Source organism: Xiphophorus hellerii, chromosome 9 (genome assembly GCF_003331165.1).
Source record: "Xiphophorus hellerii strain 12219 chromosome 9, Xiphophorus_hellerii-4.1, whole genome shotgun sequence".
In the NCBI taxonomy this organism is placed as follows: domain Eukaryota; kingdom Metazoa; phylum Chordata; class Actinopteri; order Cyprinodontiformes; family Poeciliidae; genus Xiphophorus; species Xiphophorus hellerii.
The window spans coordinates 10,050,006-10,070,000 of NC_045680.1; the positions used below are offsets into that span (position 1 = coordinate 10,050,006).

General features: G+C 37.7%; 2 protein-coding genes across 2 annotated transcripts in view; one reads left to right on the forward strand and one right to left on the reverse strand.

Annotated features, from left to right (window-relative positions):
• LOC116725853 (adhesion G-protein coupled receptor D2) overlaps positions 1 to 3,087 on the forward strand; it is an 89,211-nt gene extending 86,124 nt beyond the window's left edge. Inside the window, exon 25 of the mRNA XM_032572231.1 lies at positions 2,336 to 3,087. Within this exon, the coding sequence (XP_032428122.1) occupies positions 2,336 to 2,443 (108 nt within the window). The 3' untranslated portion in view covers positions 2,444 to 3,087. The remainder of the gene's footprint in view (positions 1 to 2,335) is intronic.
• Positions 3,088 to 3,526: 439 nt separating this feature from the next.
• The window catches only part of nr5a2 (nuclear receptor subfamily 5, group A, member 2), a 71,703-nt gene continuing 55,234 nt past the window's right edge, over positions 3,527 to 19,995 (reverse strand). Inside the window, exon 7 of the mRNA XM_032572234.1 lies at positions 3,527 to 7,036. Coding sequence (XP_032428125.1) covers positions 6,789 to 7,036 — 248 coding nt within the window. The 3' untranslated portion in view covers positions 3,527 to 6,788. The remainder of the gene's footprint in view (positions 7,037 to 19,995) is intronic.

A 19,995-nucleotide genomic window follows, 5' to 3' on the forward strand; every position in this document is an offset into this window, starting at 1 on the left:
GCATGCTTTGAAATGAAACGGCAGCGGCCTTCGAACTATTCCATCTCCAAACCTTAGACTATTTGTTTTGCATGCCATAGTGATGCTTTTGCATAATAATAGTGAGTTTGCCCATTAACAATGTTTGCTTATTAATTTGATCTTTACATTTTTAAAGTTTGTCCATCAGGCCGCCAAACATCGTGTCCCCCAGTTGCTGTTTGGTGTAAGTGATTAGAACATTGGCTAATTGTGTCTCTGAAGGGTTGAACTGTTTCTTTTTTGTTTTCATGTTCTGCATGTGTGTTTTACATTTGAGTCGGATGAACACAAAACAAATTCATGCATCAATAAATGTTCCATGATGTGAGGAAATGTAATAAATATATTTGTTTGTTCATAAGACATTAAAATGATCAAGGATGCGATTACCTCTGTGACTGTAATGTTTTAAGTTTACGGTTTTACTGGTAGTAGCTGACTGTTAAAACATAAAGAGTCACCACAATTACTTAATGTTGCATATTCTTTTGTTTCACTATATGCAACAATGAGAACAGACTTCAAAAAGCTGACAATGCCTGATTTTTTTTTTTTTCCAAATGTTTTATGTCAACACGTCTGCAGACTGTGGAAGCAGCTGCTAATTTAAATGTATAGGTTGTTGAATAGTGGGAACGTTGCAAATTGTATAGAGCAAATCATGATCAGTTATAGAAAAACTGATCAGTGACACATTTTTGCCACTATACGGCCAGTAAAGCCTCAGGGCCCCCCTCAAACTGTGCTGGAAAGCAAATATTCTTATTCCAGCCCACTATTACACATTTTTCCACAGTCTTGGAACACTTCTAAAAGCTTTAGCATTTTTTCACCCCCGCGGTCTCTTTCGCTTTGACTGTGCTTGACAATGTAGGGAAACATACAAGCGCGTCTCGGTAAACACGAGTGATGTGGTTCCAGAGTTTAAAAGCTTCATATAACACTGGCAGACGGAACTTGGGGCTGTTTGTGTGATGGAGAGGAAAACTTGTTTAGAAACTGACAGCACTGTGTGTTAGAGAGTTAAAAAAAAAAAAAAAAACGGTGTCTCTGTGCTTATGTTGCTTTTGGCGAGTTATCCATGTGTGTGTGTTTTTTCACTCTCTGCATGGTTATCTTTTGAGTTACTTGGTTTGGAGCTTATGTCCACCTTCGGGGATGCACAGAGCATGCATTTCTGAGTATTTTCACCTGAGGCTGCACTTGTTAGAGTCTGTGTATAAATGTATATACATTATTTATACAAATTCAGAGCGAGTGAAAGCAGGTTTTAACACATTTACAGACAGGAGGGCAGGCACTGCAAGCCAAGCTTCAAGTGTGGGTTGCAACAGTGTGCGTCGGGAATCGAGCTGGCCGTTTGCCTGTTTGTGACAGGCATCCTTATTGCTGCGTGTCAGCACTGCTAATGCTTTCTGTTACTTGCTTAGCAATTAAAGGTGTCCTCATATCATTTAAATGTTAGTGTTTTTCATTTTAAACAAATCAATTAATAAGATGAAAATGGATGGCCATTTTCTGTAATTTTCTGGAAATGTACAGCCTTGTGAAATATTGTCTTTTTATTAAATTAAGAGGGAATGTTTGTATTTCACTGGGAATATAAGACAAAGTAAGGTCTTGTTGTTGGAACAAATTAATAGTATGTAATATGCCTTTCAATAAAAAAGCTTAATGTCATAGCAGTGACTTGCAAAAGTATAGACACCCGTTGAACTTCTACACAAATTTGCCATCAAACAAACATGGGTTTTTTGACTGTAAAGTCCAACACAAAATAAAACATAATTTTCAAATTTCTTTATTTGTAAACAAAGTTAAAATTGTGGTATCTAATTGTATTCAGTCCAGCAGTTGATACTTTGTAAATCCGCTCTCATAGCAATTAAACTGCGAGTGTTTTAGCATATGACTCTACCATATTATTTGCCAGATTAGATAATGTATGTGAACAAAAAAAATAATTCTGAATTGAAGTTTTGTCTACTCTTTTACCATCCCACTGAAACACATGGATTTTAAAATTGGATTCATGCTATTTATCTATCTTATCTTGTTTTAACTTTTTTAATTTAAAAGTTGTAAGAAAGAGATGATAACTTTTTCTATTGTCACTTGACAATACAAAAAAAACCTATTACTTTTTCTCTGTCTTGTCTTAATCAGAGTTGAAGTGTGAAGTGTAGAATCTAAATTTGTTTTTCTTTTCTTTTTACTTTCCCAGGTGTTTTTTATTATTTTCAAGCATTAAGTTTAAATCCTGGCATGTTGAATGTTCGTACTGAATAGTTACCTGTTCTCTTCCTACGCCCAGGAGCCTCCTCCTGTAGAAGTGGATGCCTTGCCAGCTGGATGCAGCCTTCATGTTCCCATGGACGTTGAGTTTGCAGCTTCCTGTTTCCCTCGCATTCCTCCACCTTAGATAAACTTTGTATAGAGTGACCGAACTGGCTTAACGATGTGTTGTTTAAAATTGTGACTTATTTTCTGATAGATGTTTCCTTTTTTCTATCGTACCTCTTTTTATTCTGTTCTCTCTAATCAGTGATTCTGTCAAAAAAGAGAACTCATTTGAGTGCGAAATGAGGAGGTACTGATTGACTTTAACCCATTTTAATGATATACTGGATGATATATACATAATACCTTAGGTTTATGTTTAATTTATTAAACATAAACTATAAAGCTTATGTTTATAGTTTATAAACATAAGCTTTGATTGTTTATAAAGCAATTGCTATAAATTGCAGTCGAATTGCTATAAAGCCAATATAACTAATTATATTTTTTCTGTAAGATACTTTCATTTTCTTGCTGTACAGTTATTATATACAGTGTTTAACTTTCCCATTCTTAGTTTAAATTTGTTTTGTAATAATTTTCTGAAGTGATTTGTAACTCTTTCACAATCAGGTAAGACCCAGAATGTGACAGAAGGTGAAATAAAAGTTGAACAGAGGTACTCTGTGTAAATGTGATGTAACTATACACACACACACACCCACACACCCCCACACACACATACAGTATATATATTTCTTTTTTTCTAATAAAAAATTTATTTTATGTCTCATTCCTACATGTTGTGAATGCTTTGTTGGTTTAAATGTTAAACAATTTATCGTTATCAATACTGAACAACCAATATTTAAGCTTAAATTAATACATCACAGGGAATGAGAAGACCGTTTTATAATTATACCACAAAAACAAAATGCTCATCTGCCTCAGAGATCAATCAAGATCAAGTTCTGATGATACATTTCAGAATTTCAACAACAGAGATCGCAGCAGAATTAGACATGTCACTAGAAAGGTTTTGTTCAAATAATGAATTCATTAACAAAATTTTAATAAGATTAACAATCCATGCATTTTTTTGGAATCAGGCGAGGGGATATTTAGATCAAAAACTTTTACAACTACGTGATAAAAGGAGTGGTTTTGGCATAATAATAATGAAGGGTTTTTAATGTAATGGAAAACAATCCAGTTAGAACGGGGACACCATAATAAATATATTATTTATTGATAAATAATAACTTGGAAGGAAACTGGGGATATGCACTGAATACATGCCAAAAGCATCTGAAGACAAAAAGCCAAAATGATTTTTGAAATCTGTCAGTATTTAGGAAGCTATCATTCTCCAGACCACAGCAAGTTAATGACTCAGTTAATATAAAAATGAGTTAAAGTACTTTTGCAACCTTATTGAATTGAATCACATTCATGTATGAGCTTAAGATATTTTTCTAAGCTTCTGAAATGAATTCAAGTGAAGACTAAAAAAATCTGTTAAATGCCCACTTATTTAGTTTGACATTCACATAAGATTTTATACCGTCTTTTGTATCTTTCTATTATCTTTTTCATGTTCTTATATTTTTCTTTAATGCCTTTTTAACTTGTTCTTTATTTATATACTTAATTTTATGTCCTGTGATTTATGATACATAAATTGTGTTGTCTATAGTATTTTTGACCATGTCTGTGAAATAGGCTTTTAATTAATTAATTTTTGGAGCTGAAATACAGAAATGAAAGAACATTAGTGCTGCTGCCAAGTGGCCTTTTCTGACAGAGGAGTGGAAAAACTTTCTCAGCAGAATTATCCAATAATTATGCAGGGAGCTTCAAAAAGACCTGGAGTTAGCAGATAAGATTCTCCATTAAAATAAAAAGTAATGCACTCTGCTCCAATGGCCTCCATGCCCACTCACTGTGCAAGACTCCTCAGATGAAGAAAATGCATTTGGAAACCTGTTTAAATGAATGAAGCCAATGTACAAGATAAATATATCAAAATCAGATGAGATCAAAATACAGCTTTTTGCATGTTATACCACACACTATGTTTGGAGGCAACACGGTTGTTCACAATAACCCCAAAATGCCAACTGTGAGGTTTGAACTAAACATTGTGGTGCGTTGCTGTCTCTCAGCATTCGTAAATGGCAGACTTCATGCAATGAAGGAAGCCTGAATGGACAAAGCAGTGGCACATTCTTGTTAAGACACTAAATATGAAGTGACAGCAGGTTTTCCATCAAGAAAATCATCCCAAAGACACCACCGTGGAAATTCTGTATGAAGTCAGAGAAAAGACAGTTACCAGGAAGGCTCAACTAATAGTGTGCCTTAAATTTTCTTTCTGGAAGACAGATTCTGTAGAATAGGTCAAAATCACACCTGAGTAACATGTGACTAGTTTCTCCATAAAGAGGATGTCTGAAGTTGTTACTACCAAGAGATGTTTCTGCTGCGTACTAAAAACTTTTTAGTACGTTAGTTAAAAGCTTGTTTACAGTGTGGAATATTTGTTTTGTTACTGAATTTTATACCAGTGGTCTCCAAAGTACACTAATGTGTTCAGTACTTATTTTCATTGCTGTGTGTCAATTGTGTGCACAGTCATTAAAGTATATAAAAGGGTAAATGAGAAGTCTTTGGTATAACAGCAAACCAGACAGAACAAAGATTCAGGTTCATATTTAGTGAGTAAAACTGATGTGACACAAATATATTACACCCCTAAAATACTCTTCAATGCGCAAACCTGCATAGACATTTAAATAGATAAGAAAAATTAAAGGGTTTTTCTGTATTTGAAAACCACTCATGGAAACAAAACAGAGAGCATGCTACAATAAACAAATTTATTTTGGCGTGGACACCTCACGTCATGTAACACAAAGATGGAGACCCAGCGACGCAATAAATTATCTTCAATATTAAGAGTAACCAGTGACATACTGTACATCAAAAAATTTAAAGAACGGGAAATAAACAAAAAGAAAGAAGCAAAAACGGGATTTACAAATAAAATGCTGAGAGGGAAGCACAATCCCTAGACAGCAATGCTGATAAAAAATTTTAAATGTGTGATTCCTCTTTGATTTTAGTGTCTCACGACATAATTTAAGTACTGTTATGAAGAAATAAAAAAAGAGTAAACACTGTACACAAACCAAAGAAAACACACCAGAGAAACCCTTTCCTTCATTTTGATGATTTCATTTTTCATTTGGAAATCATTACTTTGCAAATTAAGCTTCATCACAGTTCTCTCCCATATGACAACATGAATGTAAACACCTGTTGAATTAGTCTTTTTTATTTTTTTTACAACATGAATATTTTATATATATATTTATATATTTGTACATATTTTCATTCACATCTGCACGGTTAGCTAGCATGGTAATGAAATAAGGCAAGACTCACATAACTGTGACATCACAATTTTTTTTTCTTTTCCGCATTGTAACACTGATTATTAAGGTGTTAGTCATTTCCTTCCCTCTTCTACGGTGGGCTTTGGTCTTTTTGGAGGAAGGCAGGATTGTTCCGTCTCCATCTGTGGAATCATGACTTGTTTTGTTCCAAGTTTGGTAAAATATTAAAAAGAGAGTGTTAACTGCAGAAAAAAGTGGGAGTATGCACGTAATTCTTTATGGTGACTTTATTAACAGGGCTTATCTAACACTGTTCTTTTTGAGGTAAATAACAAAAGATTATTCTTAGAATGATGAACAAGATGAGGGGTCAACAAGGCGACCATGAATAGCAAATGTCTGGAAAAAGACAGAAACATTTCACCCTTTAGTTTTTTGTTCATCAATGACCGATCCCAGGTGTCATATGGGAGATCAGAAAATAGAGTCACTTGCTTGGCTGGCTGCGTGTCAGTTTGACTTTACAGTACCAACAACAGCTGAAGCCCAGTTTCAGTGGGAGAACACGCAGGAGGAACGTTAAGCTGTTGCTACAGAGCTGTCTGAAAGAAGGGCAGTGTTATTCGGCTTCCTTTTCTCAGCACAAATCCACATTTTATTATTTTCAGAAGGCTTTAACTTGTAACCCTAAAGTCTTATGGTCCTGCTCGAGCAGAAATCATCATATAGTGTCAAACATGGAGTTTGTTTCAAGTGTTTTTTTTTCTTTGTTGCCCTTCAAAATTCTTTTTTTTCTGCAGTTCAGTTGAAGAGAACAGTCTTCTTGCAGTCTTTTTTATCTTTATTTGAATTTTTACAATAAAGCAATCTAAATGCTGTTTGTTTACGCACAACGTGAGTCTCCGAGTGTTCAAGTTCATAATGAGCTCAGTATAAATAAGAGTTTCTGACACTTTAAGCTTCCCGAATGTATTATCTTCGTAGACAAGCTGGAGGTTTGGGTTTGGAAAAAAAAGAGAAAAGAACATGAGTCGATGAGTTTTTACAAACGTCCTTGCAGTTGTCGTATGAATCAGGACTGTCCGGTTGTTAAGCTCTTTTTGCATGCAGCATTTCAATGAGTAGGTTATTGCAGGGCACATCGCCGTTCAGGTGTTTGTAATAAAGATACTCCTCAGCTTGCAGGCTGATGGCTCGGATCTCCGGCAGTCGAAGGAGCAGCTGGCCAAACTTGTCAGTCTGCTGAGGATAGTTGCACATCACATAGTCCAGCAGTGCTGCGTTGACCTGCTCCTGAACGCTTTCCACCAGGTGGAAGTTCTCTAAGTTCTTCACGTCTGCAGGAAAAAGGAAGAAAGATATTAACGCAGTGCAAAAAGTATTCTTACGTCTTTGAAACAACTATTATTGTTTTTACTCTGAATTTTTCATAAGGACTCTTCATTAATTTGTAATGCTCTTAATAATAATAGAAATACAAACCACACATATATAGTTCAAGTTTGCATGGATTCACATACTGTATATACATATGATTCAAACATTTAAGTCAGAATCAACTGACAGAACGACAATACAATGAAGAATCCTAAAGTAAATAAAAAGGCTCTCAGACAAGTACAATACAATCATTATTATTTATCTGGGTGGAGGCACCAGCCAACCGACAGCGAACTGTGACAGGGGGGAAACAAGGCCCAAATTTGGCCAGTTCTAGGAGTTCTAGGAGACAGGGAAGTCAAAGACCTGACGTGACAGATACACTGACACAATCACGCCATCCCACCCTCAAGTCTGCACACAAAAATACTCTCACACACACAACATAAAGACACACAAGAATCTTTATGTGTCTACACATAAAGATACACTCCCTCACACTCCTCATACACACTCTATACTCCCCACGTCCAGTTATTGATATCCCAGAGGGCAACCAGCCCCCAGATCCAGGACATGGTCCCCTTCACCCACCCAGAACTTTCAATGTCTACATACAACTTAACATTTGAAAGTGGTTCCAGAAGTGAGGCTATTTGAAAGATCGCCCTCTGGATGCCATTAACCATGCCCAAGGCCAAGGCCCTAAGTGTATGTGTGTCATGAGAATGTTAAAGATGAGAGTGTCTAAGTTGTAGAATAAAATTTGGAATTGAGATGAAGAAACTTCATCACATCTCAGAGACACATCTGCACCCCAAACACCTGCATGTGTGATGTAATGTCCTCTCAGAGAGCCAACTCCCCCGCTGACCTCAATAGGCACCCTGGTTTGCCAAATCCACCAAGGGAGAGAGGCTCTGGCACATCCACCGCAAGCTCAACAGTAGCAGTACCACCAAGCCAAACCCAAGAGACCCACCCAACCCCATCCTAGACAAAAAAAACTTTACCACTCGAACATTTGATCAAATCCCAGAGCACTTAAGACATTAGAGATCCCCTCTCCCCTGTCTGTAGAATGCTGTCTCTGAAAGAGTGAACCTGCAATCAGATGAGAAAAGCCACTTTAATAGGCCCCAAAAATGTATGGAAGCCCAATGGGGCTAGGGCACAGCCATCACACATTAACCGTCCCAAAGCCCCGGCAACGTATCCGAAAGGACCCCAGCCCTCTAGCCTCTGCCAGGCCCCAGCCTAATGGTCATATACCCCCAGAAATTCAAGGCCCCCTGCCCCTCCAGACCCACCCAGAAGCAGAGTAGACCCCCTAAAATGACATGTAGCCACCTGAAAGTCACCTCCCAAAAAAGCCAAAGCCCCTCCCAGGTGGGGGCCCGTGGCGACAGAATCACCTCCAGTGACCCCAACCCCGGGAAAACCCCAGGGGCCCCAAACTCAAACACCTCCCTCACACCATCAACAACGGCCTGCAGGATGAAACCAAAAACCCCCCATCCCAACCTAGTGATGGAGCCGATCAAAGGAGTCCAGAGAGATTGATCTGATGTGGAGGCAATGGCTGTTTCAAGACTAACATGGTTTAAAAAAAGGCTGAATCGATGAAAAAAACATAATGGCATGCATCAAGCTATAACGCTATTTTTTAATGCGTATTAGCAAAATTGTAGAAGACTCTAAAGGTTATTGTGCAATTAGAACATCTTTATTGAAAACATATTGAAATTTGTAAGTTCTTTGTGCCTAAGTGTGCACCTACCCCCCCCCCCCCCCCCCCAAAAAAAAGATCTAAAAAGCCGCTCCCTTTATTTCACAGAATCAATTAAGTCACGCTAGCCCACAAAAACATAAGGTGAAGAGGTGAAGTGGTTAGTGACTAAGCCCCGGCAACGCGTTTAAGGACAGTGTTACACTAACCGTTAGTGTAACACTGTCCTTAATTTTGAGGGGCATAAAGATAAATCTGCCATTATTACTGATACATAAGGGTTAGACAACGAGAAAATCTGACTCCTTTATTGTGGCTCATATGTTGTACGATGAAACCCCCTTCCTTCTCTTTTCTGTTTTCCTCTGAAGAGCCTCTTGGGAAGACAATGCAGAAGGAATCAGGTGAAAGCAAGAATGTTCTTCTGAGAGATGACTTCCCTGGGGACAATAAATTATATAGGGCAGAGGTATAGTCAGGCCACATTTGCTTCTTAAACATAAAAATCTTTTCACCATCTTAAAGAGGCGGAAAGTTGTCAGATTATTATGAAGAAGTAGACAAAAGTTTTTAGAAGATCAGTATGGGAAATATAACGTTAACGTCATGCTAGAATTCACTTTGTTAGAAAGTCTACTTTTACTATTAATTGCTTGTGCAAAATACATTGTGTGTCTTTTCTTAATCCCCACCTTTCTGCGCAGCCATAAGCACTTTTTCCTAACAATAATGAGCTCACTGGGGGTTTGAGGAGATTATTGCAAGACAAGACAAAAATTTGCTAAATGGATAATGGCAAACCTGAGCACTTTGTGTGCTTGTCATGATTATGAAGCGTAGGACTGCAGAATATTTAACCCTTGTGCGATCCTAACATTCTGTTTACTCCTCTTGTCTTACGGGTCAACAATGACCCACCCTAACAAAAGCCCCAAAATAAAGCAAATTAATTGAATTTTAAATCCAAAATCTATTTTGCATCATGAAACAATCTGATATTTATCAATTCAACTCAATTTAATTATTTTTTATCATGTATTTTTGTTATACAATACAAAAAGACGATCAACAGTATTACACACTTTTTTTTCTTTTTACGTTGTTGTAATTATATAAATGTGAAGTTATTACTTTTTAATTAATTATACTGAAAGGGAAAAAAGTCAACAATTTGGAACTTTTTTGTCAACGGTTCAAGTGAATTATAAAAATACCTCTCGTAACACAACAAAACAAAATATTGTTTGATTTTTTGAACAATTTAACATCAGTTCTTATGTTGATGTTGAATTGTTGTTCAACATCAACATCTCATAATTATATGGGATGTTCACCACAAGATGAAGAACATCTTCTGCTCAACATGAGGTGTTGAACATAAAATGAAGAACATCTTCACAAGATGATGTTCATTTCATGAAGATGTTCATTTCATGAAGATGTCCTTATCCTCAGCATCCTCAACACAAGATGAAGAACATTTTCTGTTCAACATAAGGTATTGAACTTAAGATGGAAAATATTCCCATGAGATGAAGATGTTCTTCATCTTTTAAAGATGCTCTTACATTCAACTTCAACATAAGACGAAGAACATCCTATGTTTCCTACCCCACGTTGAACATAAAATGAAGAACATCCCACGTTGAACACAAAATGTTGAACACGAGATGTTCAAGAAAATCTTCATACAGTAGTGTGAAGATGTTCTTCACCATATGAAGACGCTCCTACAATGAACATCTCCAGCACAAGAATTTGCTCAATATAAGATGTTCAACTTCTTATGCTGAAGATCCCATGTAGGACAGTATGTGCAAACATACAACTTAGCACCTGTTGGGCAGTGAAACGTCTACTCATGGCTTCAGCAAGGAACCATCTAGGGATACTCAGATTCAGCATACCTTCATATCCTCTATACTTAATTTATTTTTATTATGTCTGAGATTGTTTTATGTTGTTTGGGAACTTGATGTGAGGGCTTAGCTGCAGATTGAGTGCAGGTGCAGGTCAAATGCAAGTTCAATTTGTACATCAATGGAGTTTCTTTGATATGTATGTGTGCGTGGGGGGAGTGGGGGAGGCTGGTGCGTGTGCGGGGTGGTGTGTGAGTGTGTATTAGGGAAAGTTTGTGTGTGGCCTTTGAACTCTTTTTCTGGTGTTTAAATGTTTTTATAATTCACGGGTCCAAACTGACCCATAAGACAATCCTTTTACCCTAGTGGTGTACAGCCCACATGGAAATATAAACAAAAACAAAGTATCACTTTTTCTAATGATGGGGTCAATTTAGGAAAAGTCATATAATTAAACATTATAGTGGGTCACTTTTGACCCGCAAGACAACACAAGGGTGAGACTGTTCTGAGAGCTGTATGTGTGTGTCTGATTTTTTATTAATTTGTATGACCCCCAGGTTGAGTCTGATCACAGTGGGCTACTGTGAAGTGACACTTTGCACTTCTGCATCAAATCACACACTAAGTGAGCTGAGCTTTAAAACATTTTTTATATTATTAAATAGACACAATAATCTGTGGGGATACATATAGTATTACTTTTTGTAATAGTAGCTGTACCCACCACCAACAAACAAATCAACTCTCTGTCTCTCACACACATCCTACCCCTAACCCCATACACACACACACGCACCCATATCGTCTCCACCCACCAAGAGCATTAGGGGAAAGGAGGGGGAGATAAATCAGCAACTAATGAGGTCTAGAGAATGAGAAGCAGGTCCTTCAAGGCACTTCCATCTATGATGCAGTCTACCATGCTATTACAATCTGTATGCATGTGTGTGTCTGTCTGCTGTTGTGTGACTTGTGTATGTGTGAGCTTCAGCTTGCTCTGACCTCTGGGTGACATGACAGGGGGCTAAATAAGGCTAAGAGGAGGGCAGGAACGGTGGGGGTTAGAGGGCCTGTGACAAAGGAGCCTCCAAACAAACATGACATGTGCTTTTTCCTGCTGCCATTCAGCTGTCTGACCTCCTATCAGGATCCTGAATCAGCTCTCACACCACCAACACCTCAGAGAAGTGGTAACATAGCCTTACATAAGCGAACCTAGCACAGGGCGCTCTAAGCGTTCAATCACAAACGTCCTACGCAGGTCAAAGAGAGGGTGGAGGGAAAGGTTGTTGTTATTATGTGGGAAAAACACAGATGGAAAAGTTTCTGAGATGTTGTAGAATTGAGTTAACTTGAAAAATGTGAATATTTTGAATTGTGTTCCGTTTAATTATGTCATTTGTTATTATTGTTATTTTTTTATGTATTTTAATCCTATCATATTTGAAGTTTTTATCACGTTTACATGAGAGCTTTTTTTCTGTTTCAACTTCTTCAGACCATCTGAAGCAAAGCTGAAGCTGACTGAGTAGTGCTTTTTTTTTTTTTTTTTTTACAAACTATCATATCTGTTGGTGTATTGAGATTTTCACATTTTCAAGCAATTTTCAAGAATGGGAAAAGGCATGAGTTGGTCACTAAAATCAAGGACTTAAAATCTTATTATTTCTAAGTCAAAACACAAGGAAAAGTTAGATTAATTAGAAATTATTAGAAGTGTTTTGTATTATTACTATTAGCACCAACAATATTTGTTGCTTTGCTCTTGAAAAAAAAAAGAAATTTTGCCTTGCCTAAATATCAAGAAAACAGTTGTTTTTTTTATTTCAAGGTAATCATAAGTAAAAATACCATATGGGGTCATGTCACAGCAGAAATAAAATTTGTTAAATAAGATAAAAAAAATACAGTCAAATTGTTTAAACATACATCTACATTAAATGCAAATTTTTTGCACTTACTTGTGACTGTTGAGGTGGAAGCATCGCAAAAAAAAATTACTGAATGTTTTAGTCTTTATTTTAATTGCTAATTGTTGCCAGAGACTCTTTTGAAAAACGAATGAATCTGTGTTTGCATAAAAAAGGGAACACAAACAATACTAAACTGATGTTACAAACTGCAGAAGAACACTTCAAATAATTTTCTCAGTTCCGAAATAAATTAAAAACTCACAGGTATTTTTGCTGATGAAGTCAGAAAGGATAAAAAAATACAAAGATAAAAAAAGACAACAAACAAATAAAAAGAACCTTATCAATCCTTCCCAGGCAGTGCCAGGATGGACTACTAAATGCGCTAAGCACTCTCTTCTCTGCCTTCAGTGCCTCTTTTCCCCCTCCTCTTCCTCTCCATCTCATCATTCAGTCACTGAGGGACTAATTATCAACTTTTTCTTTTTTTTTTTTTTACATAAAACAGCCACAGTTCGTCTGAGTGCCGTGTCCGAATACTCAAATGGAAACCCCGAGGTCCCATGGAATACATTGTTTTCATTTGACGGCCGATCATGCCGAAGCCACTGCACACACACACACGCCTACACCCCCACCCGCATGCACCCCTACATACCACACACCCCTTCACAGAACCTCTGAAATCTCTGCTGTGCTTTTTAATTAGACTCAATCTGCTCTTTGCTGTACATGTATGGCTCTGCATATTCTCTCACATACTTACAAAACCCTATCAATCTGCTCCAGGGACACACACACACGCAAACAAATGTAAAGCATATTGTGCAGACACTCGGTGCAAGACGCCTTTTAGACTCCGATCACAAAAACTGCCTCACAGAGTCGATGATCTGGTGTGTAAAAACTCATAAACTGGTGTCAAAGTTCGCATAGTTTTGCAAGCCAAAAGATACGGGGCAATGTTTATATGCTGTAAGTGGCTAAGGAAGTAAAAAAAACACGTCAGTCACTTACAGCATGTTTATCGGGTCAACTTCTGAGCAAAAAATCTAGTTCGGGCATATATCAGAAATAAAACAATATTTTTTCTTTATTGTGCATATTTCCATTATATTTTTTTATCATAAAAAGGGAATTTACAAATTCTGGGGATACTGAAATGATAAAAAGACATTTAACCCTTGACAATACTTTAATTCACTTTTTTCTGTCCTGCTGTGTTCCCAATAAACTCTCACTATTACCAGACTTGACCTTTTTTACAAAATTTTCTCTTGTATGGTTAACAATCAATATATGGCAAACCAACTCTGCAATTTCCCACGTTATGTTTTTATTGCCCAAATCAATAAGCCATCACAGTCACATGCTGCCAGTGCACGCTCTACCTTTCAAACTTCATGGCATGCATTTTCTGTCGGCTCACGAAATAACACATAAAAGTCCTGAGTCATAAAACCCTTGTTAAATGAGGTGCTGTCAGTAAAGTTGGCCAATTAAATATGAGTGGAAAACGAACAGGTTACTTCCCGCATTAGGATCTCAGGTCTCCCAATGGGAGAGCTCTAAACAGTGTTTATATGAGACTATCAAAGCTGAATCACCTTTTACTGCAGCGGCAGTGCTTCAAAGAGTTAGCAGTTGAACTTGTGTCCCAGCTAGAATGTCTTTATTGCACCCTACTGGGCTGTTATCGAGTCAACAGTGCCCACAACAACTTGATTCATTATTATTAATGTCATCTAGGCTCCAATCAGCAAAGGTGGTGTTGACAGAGAACTTAGTGACCTTTGACACTGAATAAAAAAACATCCAGGGGTGACTAACTAGTTGCTTCACACCACATAGGTCAAATGTATTGCAGCATGTGTGTTGAAATAAAATGTCTATGTGTGTTAAAAAAGAAAGGAAAAGGGTAACAGGTGCATTAAGAGCAAACAAAAGCCACTAGGTCAAGGAGCAATGGCCACATGTTCAACACTACCACATAACCGGCTTATATCAGAGTTGTGTTTTACTGTCTTAATATGTAAGCTCTGGTTTGTGTTAGAAAACAAACAGTGATTTTTAAACTTCTGCATCTTCTCAGTAAATTCATGCAGCACACAAACACACAATTCAACTTGCATTACTGCTAAACTGTCAACGTCTCGTCTGCAAGTTTGAATTGTCTTTGTCTTTTAAAGGAGGTTCTGATTCCTACTAGAGTATTACTGTTCCCATCTATCTGTACTAAACAGAAAACAAGTTTGCCTGCTCCCTCGAGATCTCAGTCCCACTTCTTTTCTGTGAGTCCATCAGGGGAATTCACTTAAAAAAAAACACCTACAAATTAGTGGTAAGTGAAAAACATAATTGGAAAAATGGGGTCCAACGCGTCTATGCATTATTGGGAAAATCTCTTTGAAACACTGAAGATTCACAGGATAACTCGTAGCATGGTTTTCATATTAAGTGATGCAAAGAAGAGATGTGTGAGTTCAAAAGAATGTGCCTGCTGTCTGCAGCATGCTGGTGCACAGGTTGGAGGTTGGCTGTGTTACACAATACTTCAATATTATTTTTCCACAGTTTTTACTTATAGGAAAAAATACAAATCACATTTAGTTGTGGTCAAATATAATATCAAACAGATCAAAAATACTGTGGTTTTATTTCTACATCTTCAATGACTTTAAAGTAAGATAAAAAAAAAAAAAACAACTGAAAATTAAGGCCATGGCCTTAATATATGGAGTTATCCCACTGCATGTGTGAGTACTAATCGGTTCCTCCCATAGAATGCATGTTAGGTTAAATATGTCTTTATTAAATAAAGGTTAATAATAACAACATGCAATTTAAGAATAAAACCTACCCACTGACTGTGTACTGCTTCCCATGAGAAAACTGATACCTTAGAGGGGAGGTCAGAGGTTAACAATGAAACTGTGTTGAAACTTGACAATGATTATGTTCATCTATATTTGTTGAATGATGTTAGAATGTATTCTTGACTTTTTAGATAACTTAAATAAGGCCATGTTAATACCGGAGGAGTGCCTTTTTTTTAATCTTAAACATTGAATGTTATTTCACTGGCGCACAGCTACATATTATAGCAACATGCCCGCAAGCCAACATAGTACCTAATGTCTACAGGCCAAATATCCAAGATTCTACCAGTGCATAATTACAAGTGGGTCCCAGCTCTTGGAAACAGGCCATTTAAGGCGACGGGTTGTTGTCGGCATGTCAGAATAAAGCATTAGGGCTCAATTTGCCCACCAACCCATCAAACCCTCTCTTTAAGCCTCTCAAGGGGCCAAAAGCCATCCGGTAATGAAAGAGAATTATGCAGCTACTGTCCAGTTGGGGATATATTAAGTCAGATTTAAAACCTTTCACCGACAACATAGCTATTGTTGTTAAGCTAAACAGGTAGCGGCTGGGTGAGTTCTGTCGCCCAAGGATGGGTCCCTGGCTTGACAGACTGGTATCGGTGGTGGTAGTGAGTGGGGGGTGGAGGGGCGGAGGGCAGCAGCCGGCGAGAGACATTAAGAAGCAGAGAAATGTGCCTTAGGTCTGATAAAATAAACAAGAGGAAAGGCGCTCGGAGCAGAAAGGATCCAAGCCTCTCTCATTGCCTATGCTGACTGGGAGGTGGTAGGGATTTATTTTGAAGTGAACGGGGGAGTAAATTCACACCCTGAATTAGTTAGAGAGCTTCAACAGATGGACACAGATAGGGAGGCTGCTATCAGTGTGGATTAATATTAAAGGGATGGTTAAGTCTTCTTGACATGAAATTACATGTATTACTATCTTTTGATTATTACTCTTTCATGAGATGGTAGGAATTGTTCTGTGCTAGCGGTGCAACCATAAATAAGTTATTTTATTTGAAGTGGCCATGAATCAGTAAGTTAAAATCACCGTGTAAAAAATATGATCCAAATTATCAGTGCATGCATTTTTGACATGCTTCAGACAGGCTTGGAAGAAAAAAAAAACAACAACAAAAAACTCATTGTCTCAGCGTTATGAAAATCCATTTGCCAGAGGGTTACTAAGAGACTTGAATCAGCAATGAACTCACTGCTTAGCCCTCTGTGGTCCCTCCAGTTCTCCCCACCTTACTGCCCCCTGATTTAGCCCCCCTCGGAGGTGAAAACAAAATCCTCTCAAATGAGCTGGCCTCGGATGGAATGATGCACCCACAGGTCTCTGCTTCTTCCACCTCAGTAATGCTGTCTGGACAGAGCCGTCTCCGCCCAAATTCCACCCACCGACACGGCTCCGAGTGCAGCTGATGGCACCGACACTTGACTGACAGGTCCAGATCTAATGAACTACAGTCAGGATTTGATCTTGCTATTTATGCTGGAATTTGTGGAAATAATCTTTGTACTGTAGAAAAAAAAACTGTTGAATTAAGAGAAATCAATAGCGCTGCCTACGAGACGACTTTTCAGGCTCACAGTGACTTTACCTTGTAATTCATTTGTACCTGTCAGTAACAGTTCAAGCAGGCATTTTAAAATGTGAGTGTTATTGCTGACTCCATCTGTCAGATTCAGTTCTTGCATGTGAACCTCGTTTACATTCGATGCACTTTTGCAGCCGTTGGCTAATTACACCCAGGGTTTGTATGGCGGTGCTTGGGGTGTGTGAGGAGACGAGTGCCGGGGAGCGGGTTGTGAGGGGGTTGGGGCATGTCAGCCTTTCTTGTTTATGATGAAGTGACAGAAAATCATTGGGGGGTCAAGTGCCCCCCCAGCTGCCTCCCTCCACCTTCAAAACCTCCACTGCCCCGAAACTCCTTCAACAGTGCAGAAGGTGCATGGTGTGGGAAGCCTCCCCTTTAATGAGACCATTAAAGAGCCTGTGTCCCAGTCAATAGATTTCTCTCATTCTTTCTTTGACAAATTTGAATTAATAATTCAGTGCCAAGCGCCCGGGGATGTATATTTTCAGCATGAAGGACAGTTAATCCATAGCATAGGTGCTCCCCCTTCTCCTCCACCACTCGATCTCTCAGTAATTCACTTTCTCTCTTTTTACATCTGTACACCTTTTCTTTCCTTTCAGAATTGATGAAGGATGCCATCAGGTAGTGTGCTGACTAGAGACAGATTGTGTTACATGTTAACCACACTGTGCCATTTTTTATTGAGATATTACATAGCAATGTAATTAATATAAAAGACACGTTTGCACATTCTTTTTTAAAGTTGGTCTCTCAGAACAACATATTCAGAGTTTGTGTACAGTTTCTAACATGAGGATTTTAAAAAGTGGAGCTCAGGAAACTCTGGAAAAAAGAAGAATTTTAAGGATAAACTTTATTAGGATAAACTAATAAAGTTGTGTTGGTCTAGGAATTTTACCAATTTGATGTTAAGAGTTTTAGGAAATTCATTACCTGTGCAAACCCCACAATGAAATCTGTCAGTTGAAAGAAAGTCAGAAGAAGTTGAATGCAATCTCGACTAAAAACCCACCTGTTTAGAGTTGTATTTGAAACATAATCAATTACAAATTTAATGATGGCATTTGACTTAATGTAATGTTTTGATTGTCGATTCTGTGTTTCATGACTTTGTGTTTGTGTGTGTGTTATGATGTAAAGCACTTTGAAATGCCTTGCTACTGAAATGTGCTATACAAATAAAATTTGATTGATTGATTGCAACTTCTCACAAGCTACATGGGACAAAACACACATGTTGGATACAGGTGCTCTGTTCAGATAAGCCCAGAAATTAAATTTGTGGCCTACATGCAAAAAGCTGGGTAGCAGACTATCCTTAATGAAGAAAGATGATAGCAACATCACTCTGTGGGGAATTGGTTTCACAATAAGGAGTAGTAGGAGATAATGTATTTTATTTTGCTCAACTACAGAATACAAAATGGTGACGTACATTTTTGTGTAGACATTGTGGTGTCCAAAATTTGGTGATGACAAAATTATAGTTTAATCAGTAGAACGTTAAAACACAATTGAGACTATTTTCTTGCATACATCTTTACATGCATCTGTAACTTTGTGGCTTTTAACTGAAAATTGACAAAACATGAAGTAAGCATATTAATTATTTTAAAAGTCTGTGATTTTATAATTTCGGAAGATTGTAATGATACTGAAGACTCTATTAAAAGTCTGCTGAGTTTGTTGCTGATGTGCTATACCAAAACCACTCAGCGCTGTGTGAATTTATAGTTCCGGTTCTTAGAGTTGCCGGCAGCAGCATTTCAGCATTCGTGCCAGGTGGCACCAGAGAACAACACAATGTTCTAAATCTGCTTCTAACACAGCACGAGTTGACATGACGAATGTCTGGGATTAGCCAGCAATATACTTTTATGTCCCACAGCATAACGCTGAGATATCTGTGTTTGCTCGGTGAGTTTGTGTAAGAATAATGTTGGAATGTTTTATTTAACGCCTTTGTTTACTTTTCCCTTATAAATCAATGAATTTATCAAGGGGAGATGCTGAAGATTTTCTGTGTAACTTGTGTGGTTATAATATAATCCAAGACAAGAAAGAGACAAGAAAAAAAGAGCTGTGGAAACACAAAGGGGAAGAAGACTCACAGGTGGGTGTGGAGAGAAAGAGAGCAGGAACAAGAGACAGCAACTGTTGGATCATCTGTGCTTCAAAACATTTAATCACTGTCTCTGGTTACGCACACACACACTCGTTGCCTCAAAGCTCTGCTGTTTTTTGCTCTGCCAGAAGTATCTTGTAACCACATTGTCTAAAAGCACACACACACACCCACCCCCAACCCTTCACGCACACAGAAGCTCAAAGAGCAAAGGTTGTTTAATCTTATAGCAGCCACCTGACCACCGGATAGCTTGCCATAGTTTGAGCACATGCCTTTGCTCTATACATAATCACACAGGGACACAATGACTGACAATTCACATGCCAGGCAGTTCTGTCATGCCACAGAGCTCCATTTGTAATATTAGAACTGTAGGTGAATGTGAAGGATTATTTTTACTTCTACAGTCCACTCAGCGCTTTTCTTAAGAAACAGCTCAAACACCTAATGTCAAAATCAGTTGTCTTTTTATACAGTCATCAATTTATTTAATTCATTTATCAGTCATTATAACTCTGCAATACTTTTATATTTTGTATTTACATACATGACTGCAATAAGTAAAACAATGATACATCATAAGTAAGAGCAGCCATAAGTGTATTTTCATAAAGATAAAATGACAGTTTCAGGAATTATAGTTTAGCTTCTATAGGAAGACTCTGACTGGGAACCTTTTGAACCTCTTACAACTACAGAAATGTTTGCATAAGTACATGAAAGGCCTGTGATATCTTTAACGAGAGCTTTATAAAATGTTTGAAGAAAGTTTCTGTTTGGAGGTTATATAAAGAGTCAATATCTGCAGTA